Source organism: Barbus barbus, assembly GCF_936440315.1.
Source record: "Barbus barbus genome assembly, chromosome: 13".
NCBI lineage: Eukaryota > Metazoa > Chordata > Actinopteri > Cypriniformes > Cyprinidae > Barbus > Barbus barbus.
In genome coordinates this window covers 20,045,010-20,058,915 of record NC_136741.1, presented here as the reverse complement: position 1 = coordinate 20,058,915, position 13,906 = coordinate 20,045,010, and the positions used below count along the sequence as shown (strand labels likewise).

At 34.3% G+C, this 13,906-nt stretch overlaps 1 protein-coding gene across 5 annotated transcripts in view; it reads left to right on the top strand.

Annotated features, from left to right (window-relative positions):
* LOC306878858 (discoidin domain-containing receptor 2-like) overlaps window positions 1-13,906 on the top strand; it is a 30,581-nt gene that overhangs the window by 10,977 nt on the left and 5,698 nt on the right. For 2 of the 5 annotated variants that reach the window (XM_079431428.1, XM_079431427.1), the window contains 9 exons: window positions 2,047-2,154; window positions 8,010-8,112; window positions 8,413-8,644; window positions 10,052-10,199; window positions 11,073-11,175; window positions 12,421-12,604; window positions 12,827-13,067; window positions 13,164-13,229; window positions 13,366-13,502. In XM_079431428.1, the coding sequence (XP_079287554.1) occupies window positions 2,049-2,154; window positions 8,010-8,112; window positions 8,413-8,644; window positions 10,052-10,199; window positions 11,073-11,175; window positions 12,421-12,604; window positions 12,827-13,067; window positions 13,164-13,229; window positions 13,366-13,502 (1,320 nt within the window). In that variant the 5' untranslated portion in view covers window positions 2,047-2,048. Of the gene's footprint in view, window positions 1-2,046; window positions 2,155-8,009; window positions 8,113-8,412; window positions 8,645-10,051; window positions 10,200-11,072; window positions 11,176-12,420; window positions 12,605-12,826; window positions 13,068-13,163; window positions 13,230-13,365; window positions 13,503-13,906 lie in introns of those variants that run through there. The other 3 variants (XM_079431430.1, XM_079431429.1, XM_079431426.1) reach the window with 2 other exon arrangements.

The following is a 13,906-nucleotide window of genomic DNA, read 5'->3' as shown; positions in this document are numbered from 1 at the left end:
TTTATTAAGTTTATTTAGAAAAAACGTTTGGAGCATTTTTTGTTCATTAAATAAGTTTTTTCTTTCTTAAAGTAACGACCAAGTGGCCAGCGGCAGACCGGCAGGCTGATCATAGCTTATGTTTGATCAATTTAGCCTTCTCAAATCATCACGACTTGCCTAAAATAAAATCTATAGATATATTAAAACAGTTCATGTATATAACCATGCTTAAATGTTAAACCTATAAATGTGCACTGCATCAGTAGTTTGTGCGGAGAGTGGAAGCTAAAGCGCAGGACATGGAGGCGCCAGCGCAATCAATTACAATTTTTTTCAATGGAAACAACTTATGCCATAATTTTTGCTCATAAAGTTAAGAGTAATACATCATTCGGAACTGTAAAGGGTCTACTTTTATTTGTGTGCACTCACAGTATCAACAAAACGTTGTGCTTTTATCTTGAACAGGAGCGCTTCACAAAAATGAACCTAAAGTCAGCAAATACATGCCCCACAGACATGATAAATATATCTATAGAAAGCTTTAAATTACTACTTAACGAAATAAATAAAAACAAAAACTATTTAATATAATCGTTATCCGTGAAGATGCACTTCTCTCTAAAGGCGCGTCTAATGAGGAGATGGCAAATCCTTGCTATTTTCCAAAAATACTAATAATTGGGGGCTAAAAGTGTGTCGCAAGCGTTACTGAACATGTAACAAGTAAAATATTACTGAAAATTGATTAGTAATGTCTTACACTACTGCGTTACATCAAAAAGCAATACGTTACTGTAATGCATTACTTTTGTAACACGTTACTCCCAACACTGCTAATAAATGGCCAGCATGCTAGTGATATGCATGCCAATAAGCAGCTAGTTAATAGAGATAATTGGTCCTTAAAATAAAGTGTTACCGTAATTTCATAATTGCTTCTTTTGTCATATGAAATATAGTTAAAATGTACTGTAGAATGTACTGGGAAGCATTTAGGGTAACCTAAATATACTTTAATATAATTTTTATAGAAACTTGTATGTCAGGTATTTTGCAATAATGAAGTTGCAAATAAATAAAAAATAGTACATTTAATTTTTTTTGCAGTGTTGCAGTGTTTATATTCTAGCAAGACATCTGCATAATCTATCAGTACAAATATGAATGTTAAAATGTGCTGGCTAGTTTTATTGTGTGTCTGTGTTTGCTCAAAATTATATGTACAAAGCAGACTTTCATAAAAGGCTCTGTTGATGGTCAGCAGTTGAAGTAAACCCAAAGAGCATGTATTTTCTCTTTGAACTCTTTGTAAAGTTTTTCAACTCTAGCCACTTATGAAGTTTCCCATAGTTGTTCTCATAGTTCTCACGTCACTATAATGAATATGGAAATTCCATTATGCTCTGCAGGCAATTATTGCATCTTTACTGACCAAATTAAAACCATTCCCTCAAAATAACAACAACAACCTGTTTTCCCATTAGATTTGTGTCATGGCTCAGTGCCTTTTCATAATTGGAGAATAAAAACTAAAAGGATGAAGACAGTTCTCATGCTAACAGATTTGCAGGATATGAAATGTTTATGAGATTATTAGCTTTTCAGACACTCATTGTGTGGGTGGTAGATGTTATTTGGGCAGAATGAGCGAAAGGGCTTACTTGTTATTCCAAACTTGAATGATTCCATCTTGTGTGGAACACAAAAGAAGATATTATGAAGAAGGTTTTTGCCCATATAATGAAAGTTAATGGGGTCCAAAACATCACTGTGCCCCACTGGCTGCAATTGTATGGGTGGGAAAAAAACTAACACTGAGATTCTTCAAAATATCTTCTATAGTTTAAAATGCCATAAAAACTGACAATATTGTATTAATGAATAATGGAGGTGAAATCTCCATTTAAGCCTGGGCTCAAACTTGCTCAAGGATTGTTGGGGTACATTTGATTCCTCTTTAAGTTTTATTAAAGAGAAATCATGTTAGAGCAGTTCCTGGATGTCTGTGGTGAAATGAAGTCATACGTTGTTGTTTTTTTAACCGTGTGTCTCATTCTCCAGGAATGAACGTCCCGTCTCCGCCTGAGATGAAGCAGCTTTGGAAGATGCTCTTTCCACTCCTTATCCTCCTTTACCTATCGGGAGTTGTCAAGTCTCAAGTAAATCCAGGTAGAGATATATGTCTATTTTTTTTCCTGTATAAAAATGTGTTTAAATGACTCAAGCTGTAGCTAAATTTAGTCATTTAGTTGATTAGTTTTTTTATCCAAAGAAACTGTGACCTAGGGTTTAATGGCTTACTCAACAGCACAATAACGGTGGATTTTAGAGTTTGTAGGAATTTGAGCCCAAACTTTAACTACTAGTCTACAATATTATACTAATTGAACAGCTACAGTGGTGTGGACACTGGTGACATAAATTTGCTCAAAAACTGTGTTTGAAAATTTATGAGACAAGTCACTATGGAAATCAGTTGTTGTGGTAATGTGGTCACAATCTCCAATTTTATTGTCCATGAATTGAAGTTTTTCTAAAGGTCAGAATGCTGCAAGTTGCATTGTTATTTTTTAACTGCTTTGAAACTGGCAGCCTTGTAGTTGTGATCAATCTACGTTTGAGGTCTGAATAAGGTCTGGAAGATGCCCAGATTCCATTCTGGTTCTCATGGCTTCTTCTCTTTTATCTGTGTCTTTCAACTTTAGCTTTCTCTCTCTAGCATGGGTGGTTTGTGGGGAGGAAAGTGTGATGTCAATGTGAGGTTCAATTATATTTTACAAGGAAACCAGAAGCCAGCTCATGGTGAGCAGCCGTACAGTAGAGACTAAAGCATAAGTCTGGAAAGCAGCTAATACCACCATGGCTAGAGGCAGTTTCTTCTGGGATCCCCCAGGATGAAAACCACACTGTGCTCTTGTACTATATTGGGCTGTGTTTCTTCATGAAGCAGATGAATTTGATTACCCAAGGTGACATTGCTTCCTTCTACCGATCATGTGTCAGTTTCCTCTGCCATATATTAACAAATTAAGACCATAGGCTGACATTAAAGGCTTAACTGATAATGCATTGAGTTTTAAAACACATACGTTTGTATTTGTAGTGCAGTTTAAGGTTCAGAAGCATGCCAATGTAATACGACAAGGAATGCATAATGTTCTTAAATGTTTTTTTTATTGCCATATTGTGCTTTAATGTATCGGAGAGGAGGATATACCAGTCAATCCAGACTGTTTAATTGTCGCTTTGCTTGGTCGAACTACAAAGAGTAGTGTTTGGCCTGTTTCAAAGTAAACATGGAATATGTAAAATGCTTTGTTAAAAATCCATCTGTGTGGTTTATGTGAAGGGAGTCTGAATTGTTCAAAAGTTTTTGGATGGCTTGTGGTACAAGCAAAAATAACAGAATTATACTCAGCTGTTCAGTTGCTGGATTGTTACTTTCCGGTCTGAAAGTATCTGAGAAAAGTAGGTGAAGGGATCCTACCAACCAAGCATTTTTACCCCAAAAACAAAAGAAAGAAGAAATTACATTTTGGAAAAGGAAGATTAATTATTAGGACCATTAAGTTTTTGATTTGTGACATTATTTTCATGACAATTAAGCAAAAAAACTAGTTCTCATATAACGTTAAAAACAGCATAATTAAAATAATTGAAGTAAATTGTGTATAGGCATTTATACATAAGACATAATAGCAGTAAGAGGAAACATCATTGATTCATTTTACAATATTTACTTCTTTTTTTATTTTCTTTTTTACCACACACGTTCTTGAGTAATTACACTTTTCATTTGGTTCTTTCTTCACAAGAGTCCTGTACACTTTTAAATACAGATTTAATAGTAATTATTATGAAATTCTTACCATCTGTTAATAACAATTCTGTGCTTTGTTAATATGAAAATAATGTCACAATTGAAAAACAAATTTCACAGTCCCTATTTTATTATTTTTTAAGTAATTATATAATATTTTATGCTTTTTTTTGCACTTCAGCGTCTATTTATAGTGTAGGGGTGGGACGCTTCAGATTCTAGAGAGCATTTGATTGGACAGAAGGTTGGATGAGAAGCTGAAGTGAAGAGTGATGTCTTCAAAATCGTTGATCTATATTGGCAGAAGTGAGAGACTATAAGTTTTGAATGCTTATATCTTGTAAACGTGAATTTTTGGAGCATACTAGTTTATAGATAACCTAAAGGCTAACATATTCATACAAAAAGTCAAAAAACTTTATTTCATGGGGACTTTAACATACATAACATGTTCTTGAGAAATTACAAGTTTCATTAGATTCATTCATTCATGAAGGGTTCCTGTGCACTTCATTCTGAAAATATAGATTCATAATGCATGGTGGAAATAATTGTCTCAACAAGCTCAATATTCATTACCAACTGCGTGTTGCTTTTTTCCTTTGCTTTTCTGTGCTGTGCTTTACAGTTTGGATCAATACACTACAGTGCTTTGAAACATTTATTTAGCAATATATCATGGTCTCCCATAATTGCTGCTGAATATTATTACTTCTCATCACAGACACTTAAAAAATCTTCAGTTTAGAATTTCTTTTTCACAGGCTGGTGGTTAGAAAGGAAAGAACACTATGCTAAAGGAGTGGTGAAATGTAACGGGATCGAGTCCATCACTCAAACCTCATTGAACTGTGTGTGAGCTCTGTGTGAGGATGTGACCTTGCTTTGAGTTTATTATTGAATGTAGCAGGAGCGCAAGCATGATTGTTTACAATGGATTCAACAATCAGACTGGAGTCTGTGGCTTGTACATACCAGACATTTTGACAACAGGAAAGTATATTGAAACAGCTTCTATTTCTTACTTTCTCCCCTTTTTTTTTGCTCCAGAGGCTCACAGCAAGTCAGGGCAGCAGACTTTCTCATGTTTAGAGTTTTGGTATTCGACTAATTCAATTAAGTGACAGAAGTTAATGACAGTGTTTCAGATAAATTGTATAAATGATTGCTTTCCACGAAGGTGGTGAATTTCCGTTCTTTCCAGGAGAGAGATGCTGTAACCTCTTTAAATATCAGTTTTGCTCCTTCATATTTCCGCTGGAAAAAAGCTGCATTTTTTTCCTACTTCTGGAAAAGTGTGTTGCCGAACCGAGTAGCTATGGGATCTCCTCTGCCAACTTTCCTCTGTTTAAAATTCCCAAAGACTGTAGTTATACCATCCTACTCCCTGCTTTTTTCCACTTTGAGTAATAGACTCTTACTTTTTTCTACTGTAAAAAAAAAAAAAAGAAAGAAAGTAAAGAAAAAACGCAAGTGCCTCTTCTAGCAGTTTACATGTGCACAAATAAAAGTGTGTGTATATTAGTATACATGTGTGTGTGCAAGGTTTTGGACCCTGCAGTTAGACAGCAAACATGGTGGAACAAATGTGCCATTCACAAGGATTTAAGATGGAAAAAACGGGTTTCGCAGGAGGGGGAAGTAAGCGCCACTCGGACCAATGAATTACTGCACAAGACCAGAGTGGCCCATAAGAGAAAGAGAGAGAGGAAAGACCAAAAGCCGCAGTTTCTTCACACAGCATGAGTATTTTTCCACCTTTCTAAAGTGAGGGATATTTTTAGACTCAGTAACTGAATGTTTACTCCATCTGATAGTGAGGCTGTAACCATCCACTCACATAGCTGTGAATGTAGGATTCTTTTCAAATCTCCTATGGGCTGCATTTCAGATCGGAGCCTGTAAATTTGCTCAAGCACTTTGTTTTTTGTTTTTTTCATTTTATTAAACTATTAATTAGTATTCACCACAAATTCAATTTGTTGATTTAATCATTGAGTGTACACGGCCTTGTGTTCATATTTGCATATTATGTGAGTAATTTTTAAATCAAATATTGGACTGCTTTTTTTATTGTGGCTTTGTGAGACCATTTGTCAGCACACATTTGGCCCTGTGTCTGCAGGCGAATAGTGCGGGGCATTCGCAAGACATTTGATATATGTGGCGTTCTCAAGTCAATTGTCTAACACTGCTTTGCCTGCGTTCACAAAGCTATGAAAACTCTGCTCTGAATTACGAAAGCACATACATTTTCTCACTTTGTGCCTGAATATTAGAGCTGAGTGATACAGCTACAAGTATTTAATGTATGACATTTATGAAAGAAAATTATTATTTATTTTATACATTTTATATATATATATATATATATATATATATATATATATATATATATATATATATATATATATATATATATATATACACACATTAGTATTTTTCATTTTGTGTAAACAACTTAAAGTTTTTTTTTTTTAATCGGAAGATTTAAATCATCAGTCACTGTTGGCTTAGTTTTCTGTGCTGTTTTTAATTATTTAAATGTATTTTATTTACTCATATTACTTGCATATCCAACATTTAAAATAAACATTTTAGTACACTAAAAATAAAAAAAATTGTACTATGTTACCATTTAATATAGTAAAATTGAAAAATCATTATGAAGATATTGTAGTGCTGTCAAATGATTAATCGCGATTAATCGCATCCAAAATAAAAGTTTTTGTTTACATAATATATGAGTGTGTACAGTGTATATTTATGATGTATATATAAATACACACACATACAGTATATATTTTGAAAATATTTACATGTGTATATACATTTATATATTTATATTCTTATATTTTACATTATACTATATATATATATATATATATAAATTTTTCTTAAATATATACGTGTGTTTGTATGTATATGTACAATATAAATATACACAGTACACACTCATATATTATGTAAACAAAAACTTTTATTTTGGGTACGATTAATCGCGATTAATCGTTTGACAGCACTAATTGTGAGTATTCAATATATATCGCCCAGACTTAACTTTGATAAATATTTGTCTGTATTTAAGCATGAGTTCATGTGTGTTAAGGAAACAGCCAGAGAGAGAGTGAGTGATGGGGGAGGAGGATTACATCTGGAAGAGCTTTTTGTTGAGGGATTCAGCTCGTTTTGGATTATATCAGCTTGTCATTGCCAAAACCAAGCCTCTGAGGTTTCCCCCATCTTGACTTTTAAGCAAACATTTGGAGGAGAGACAGAAAAAAAAATGAAAAGAGAGACAAAAAGTCCTTCACCACTATCCTTGCTATTGCTGGCAGGATCACAAAGGTTATTTTGTTGAAATGGAGGGGCCACTTGGAATAGGAGTGTCCTTGTACACTTTTTTTTTTTTTTACATGTCCGGATCTTCACACAGACACTCAAAGAAAAAGAGATATTACAAGAGATTAAGAGAGTTTATATAAATATCCTCTCTTGCTCTGGCAGTATTATGTGATATTGCAATCAAAATATGAAATACTGATTCTAAAATATACTGTTCAATCAAATGGATAAATTGTGCCAGTCATCAGCGGGTGGTATGGTGGTCTAAAGCCCTACATTCATGTTTACCCAAGAGTTCTTCAAAACCTCTTCCTTCTCACAGGCCAAATCTAACATTAAATCAGTCAATTTTTGAATGTTTAAAAATTCTTGTCCACCTTCTGACTTAAAATCTTTTTTTTTTTTTTTCAACCAACCAGCCATTGTTGCCAAGTACTGTAGATTCAAAATATATAAGTAATAAGAAAGTATGTAATATAAGTAATAGAAATATATGTTGACATGTTTTATGTGCTGTTTTCCATTAAATTAACACAAAGAAAAATATTCATGACTATGTCCTTTTTACAGTTTATAATGATGAAATGTAAAAAGCAATATCTATCTCATATAAATGATCTTATCAACCAAACATTTAGCATTTCTGTGTTGTGTATTTCTCGCATGGAGATATGAATCAATCCGTGATATGAAATGTTATTCATAAAAGTGCTAAAAGGTGTTTACATTTTAACTATTATATCTATTGTTTATTCCGTCAAATAATGGGAAGCCTTATTTGGAACTTCACAGCATTGTTTGCAAAAAAGTTGATAAAAACACTAAGTTCTTTTTCTTTCTTTTTTTTTTTTTTTTACAGGTGTGTGTCGGTCCCCGTTAGGAATGTCCAGAGGCCAGATCTTAGATGAAGATATTTCAGCTTCCAGTCAGTGGTCTGACTCAACAGCAGCAAAATATGGCAGGTATGAGCACACACACACACACAGTATTTTCCATGAGCTGTAGTGTAGGTTATCTTGGCGGGATCAAATTGATTGTACTAATGTTTAACAACTTGCAGCTGATGAAATATGTTTCTGGAAAAAAATTAAAATCAGTAGACGACAACTCCATAAATCAGTTTTGAAAGTTGTAAGTTGTGAAAATTACAGCCTGCAGTCTCTGTGGTTCAGCCCAGAGGCCAAGGACCCAGAGAGATTGCTATAAATTAAACACAAGCTTGCATATATTTTATTCTCTTCTAAATTTTCTTTGTGTCTTAGGCTGGACTGTGAGGAAGGAGATGGTGCATGGTGTCCTGAGATAGCAGGAGAACCTGAGAATATGAACGAGTTCCTGCAGATAGACCTTCGTTCTCTGCACTTCATCACCCTGGTGGGCACTCAGGGACGTCACGCGGGGGGCATTGGGAATGAGTTTGCCCAGACATATAAGATCAAATACAGCCGTGATGGCAGCCGCTGGATCTCCTGGCGCAACAGGCAGGGCAAAGAGGTACACACTGCAACACTGGCCTCTGTGCTATAATAGAAAACCCAACATCTTGCTGCTTGCACATCATCAACTGATTATATATTACTATTAATTACATATTTTTATCTAAGGAGACACAAGAAGAATATAGAGATTGACCGACTAACCAATTATCTTTTTGACTGGTTTAAGAATATTATATTTTATAATTGACTCATGTAATTATTTTTATAATAATAATAATAATTGAAATGTTTAGTTCAATTATTATTTTTTTTGGCACATTAAAAACACATTTATATTATATTATTACACTGTAAAAAAAAAAATTTGAGAGAACTTAAAAGTTTAAGGCAATCAGCTTCAGCAGATTTTTGAGTTTTCTCAACTTTTTGTTGTATACACTGAAAACAAGAAGTTGAGAAAACCCAAAAATCTGCTGAAGCTGGTTGCCTTTAACTTTTTTTTTTTTAATACAGTGTAAAAATTTATAGAAATTCATACTTTTATTTAGCAATGATGCATTCAGTTGATCATAAGTGACAGTAATTCCATAATGTTACAAAGGTTTGAGATTGTGAATATTTCAAATAAATACTGTTCTTGTGAACTTTTTAGTTAACGAAGAAATCCACAAAAATATTAATCAGTGGCACTTTTTTAATAACATTGACATTTTTCTTGTGCACCATTATCCTTATCCTTAATAAATTATATATTATTTATTATATTATATCCATGTTATGAATGTCTTATTATTAGTCTTTTTCTGATTATTATATTTATAATATTATTTATTTATGCAAATTTGTTTTGCAAGCTGAATGGTAGCAAATTAGTCTAGAGAACACAATATAAAAACTCATAAGTCAAATTTGAATGTGATATAGCTAAATTATGGCAGTAGTGAATGTGATGCAGCAGTCTTATGCTACTTGCTCAAAAGTATGTGGACACCCATCACTGTGTTTGACGATTTCACCTACATCCATTACTAACAGGTGCATAAAATCAAGCATACACCCATATAATCTCTGTAGACAAACCTTTTCTGGATGGGACATAACTTTCCTGTTCCAGCACGAGTGCCTCTGTACATAGCAAAGTCCAGAAAGAAATGGTTTACTGGATCTGGTGTGCAGATCTGAACATAAATCAAACATTTCTGGGATTAATTGGAACACCAACCGCGAGCCAGGCCTCATCGTTTAACATCTGTGCCTGACACTTTTGTGTCTAAAAGAGAGGAAATCCCAGCAAAGCATCCCCAGAATTGCAGCTGTTAGAGAGGACCAACTCCCTGTAAATGTGCATGATTTTGATGAAATGTTAACTGTTCAAAAAGCACATGTGAGTTGTTTAGGTGTCCACATACATTTTGCAATGTGTATTGAAAATCTAAATGTCATTTTTTTTTCTGTTGTGAAGGTGATTGAGGGAAACAGGCATGCCTATGACATTGTGCTGAAGGATTTGGAGCCACCCATCATTGCACGTTTCGTCCGCTTCATGCCTGTCATTGATCACTCCATGAACGTTTGTATGCGTGTGGAACTGTACGGCTGTGAGTGGCTAGGTAAGTCTGACAACTTATGAACTAAAGTTGAGTGAAATGCTTCAAATCATTCTTGTTTTGTTTTCTTTGCTGTTCCACGGAAGATTGAAATTCATACAGGTTCATTTTTGGCTAAACTATCCCTTTAAGGAAATCACTTGACACTATTTTCAGTTCTATGTTAACGTATTTTCTAATGAAACTAGAAGTTTGGGTTATGCAACATGAGTCATTAGGTTTTTTTGGTCCATTTTCCCAGAAGAGAACAACTGTTAATTTTACATTTTTCATTTCATGAGGTCTTTGTGACATCGCTCAAAAATATGTCACCTGCTATACATTGTTCAGCTTTTATTAAAACTTTGCGTGAGATACATTTGGTGTCCTATTATCATTTGAAATGGACTGCTGATAAACGTTGATCATTTTCAATATCTGATATAATATTTACATATCGGATCAGATCATAGTTGCTGGACCTTTAGTGACCAAATATCAGAATGTAAATCAATGATCTTTATCTTCGCATATAAGTAATATTAATTTATAGTAAATGTATTCATATTTTGTTACACTGTTCTGCAACATTTTCATTTTATTTACAATATTGAATTATATTATATTGAGGAGGACACAGTCTTCACAACCCTTGCAAACTCTCTCTCTCTCTCTCTCTCTCTGTGACATTAGAAAAATATTGCAGTGATATGTTATGCTGTTATGGACATTGTAAATGCAGATGACATTTTTACCATTTTGTAATGAAAACTTCAATGTCCTACAGTGGGATGAATCAGTATTATGTATAGCGCAGAACCTCCTCTAGTATTTCCATTAGAGGACACCTGACAAAAATATGATTATTTGATGGTGTTCTCCTGTGTGTGTTTCTAGATGGCTTGGTTTCATATAATTCTCCACTTGGCCAGCAGATGACTCTCAATGGACAGCATATTTATCTCAATGATTCAGTGTATGATGGAGCCATGAGTTACAGGTCAGTACAAGCTTGAGAATGAATGAGGAAGTTACAGGATAACGTTACACCAATAACGTTACACCAATCCAAGAGTGTGTAGCAGTTTAGCTTTGACATAGTCTTATTTTACTTCTACAAAATATGATGTAACGTTACAATGTTAAATCTACGACTAAATGTCGATATATCTCCACTGACTACTGATTCAGAATCAGAATGGTTTCAACTGCCCCGTTTACCTGATGCCTGGCACATGAAAAAATTGATGCTAAAAAACGTGCTAACTAACTTACAGCCAGTCTGTTATTGCCTTGTTGCTATGACGACAGGCGCCAAGACCGGAGAGAGTCACGTGGTTTCACAATGTTCACAGGAGAACTTGACTCATTGCTTCCTGAACAATACCTTCCATGACACAGTGCAAAGCGTGTTTACCTTCTTGACAGAGCTGGCAGAAAACCGCAAAGTAAAAATACACACATTCATAGTCATTAAACAATCACAAGAAAGACCTGTGTCATTGCTGGAAAAATAAAAAAAAAAGATGTTTAAATGGCTCCATCTAGTGGCGATATGGTATAAACAGAACACATGGTATTAAATACATGTGAGAGACTTGATTTTAAAGAAACTATTTATTGTATATATGTGTGTGTGTGTGTGTGTGAGTGTATATTTTTATAATATGTTTATACAACAAAAAGTAGCAACACATATACAAATCACACATACAGTACCATTTACAAGTTGGTGGTCAGTAATTTTTTTTATGTCTTTCAGATTACTATAAAACAGTAAATTGTGAAATATTATTTCAATTTAGAATAACTTTTATTTCTGTGGTGACAAAGCTGAATTTTCAGCAGCCAGTTGTTTTCAGTATCACATGATCCTTCAGAAATCATTCAGATGTGCTGATTTGGTGCTCAAGAATTGAGAGTATGATTTTTTTATATATATATATAATTCTTATTATCATCAATTTTGAAAACATTTGTGCTGCTTAATATTTTTGTGGAAACAGTGATACATTTTCCCCCAAGATTATTTGATGAATATAAAGAACAGAATTTATTTAAAAATAGATGTTTTGTTTGTAAATTGATCAAATGTGAGTCATTTATTGTCACATTTGATCATTTAATGTATCCTTGCTGACTGAAAGTATTAATTTCTTTAAAAGAAATATCTTACTGACCCAAAATCTTTTGAACTTTTGCATACATGAAAAAATATGTATTCTGGCTTTATTTTGCCCTGTAGTATGACAGAAGGACTTGGACAGCTGACGGATGGCATGTGTGGCCTTGATGATTTCACACATAGTCACGTCTACAATGTATGGCCAGGTTATGACTATGTCGGCTGGACCAACGAGAGCTTTCCCAACGGTTATGTTGAGATCATGTTTGAGTTTGACCGCACCCGCAACTTCACCACCATGAAGGTAGAAATGTCTGTCATGTCCTACTGATATATGACTCTTTTGTTCAGTCATGTAAAATTTAAAGGGTGTGTTGTTAAAAGTGCAGTCTAATTGCTAGAACTACATGATTAAGTGTTTGAAAATTGTTGGGTGATTTAAAGGTTTACATGACCCAACTCTCCTTTATTTACACACATAATAATGCTTTGTATTCTCTCTCCCTTTTAATCCAAATTGATTCAGGTGCATTGCAACAACATGTTCTCCCAAAGAGTGAAGACCTTTCAGAAGGTGGTGTGTTACTTTCGCTCAGAGTTGGACTGGGAAGCTACACCCATATCATTCAGCCCCGTGATGGATGATGTCAACCCCAGTGCCCGCTTCGTCACCGTCTCACTCTACAATCACATGGCCAGTGCTATTAGGTGCCAGTACTACTTTTCTGACATCTGGATGATGTTTAGTGAAATCACCTTTCAGTCAGGTTAGTAAATGTCCATGCAAAGACAACGACACTTTCCGAATTGTTTCATAATGCTACAGTCATCGTATAATTGCTGTTTTAACACACTAATTTCAGATACAGCCATGTACAACACAACCCTGGCTCCCCCCAAAACCAGTCCTCCCACCATCAATCAGCCAGGTCAGATTTCCTGCCATCAGTCATATGATGAGAACAAGAAGTTTCTGTGTTATAATCCATTTGAATAAACTTCACTCACCTTCTCTGGAGTGTTAATTTCATCATCAGATTATCTTTCTCTTTATCCCCTTCTTAGGGGATGATCCCACCCACAAAGTAGATGACAGCAACACCCGGATTCTGATTGGCTGCTTGGTCGCCATCATCTTCATTTTAGTGGCCATTATTGTTATTATATTATGGAGACAAGTGTGGCAGAAGATGCTTGAGAAGGTGAGAAGCTTGTGTCTGGTTGAAGCTTTTCATAGCTTTTTTATTAAATTGCTTATATACATTTTGTAAATTTTGAACACAAAAAAGTTACGGGCTGCAGCTTTAATTTAGTAAAGACTCAATAAATTGATCAAACATGACAGTAAAGACATTTATAATGTTGCAAACTATTTCTATTTCAAATAAATGCTTTTCTTTTGAACTTTCATCAAATAATCTTGAAAAAAAAATGAATCACAGTTCTGAAGGATCATGTACAATTATGTGTACAGTATGATGTCTTCATATGATGTCTTTGACTCAGAATGTTCCAACATAAACTTCTTGCATAAAACATTAATTATGCACCAGACCTTAACATACAGTATAACACAAGGTTTATTATGATGACAAGCTTTTATTGT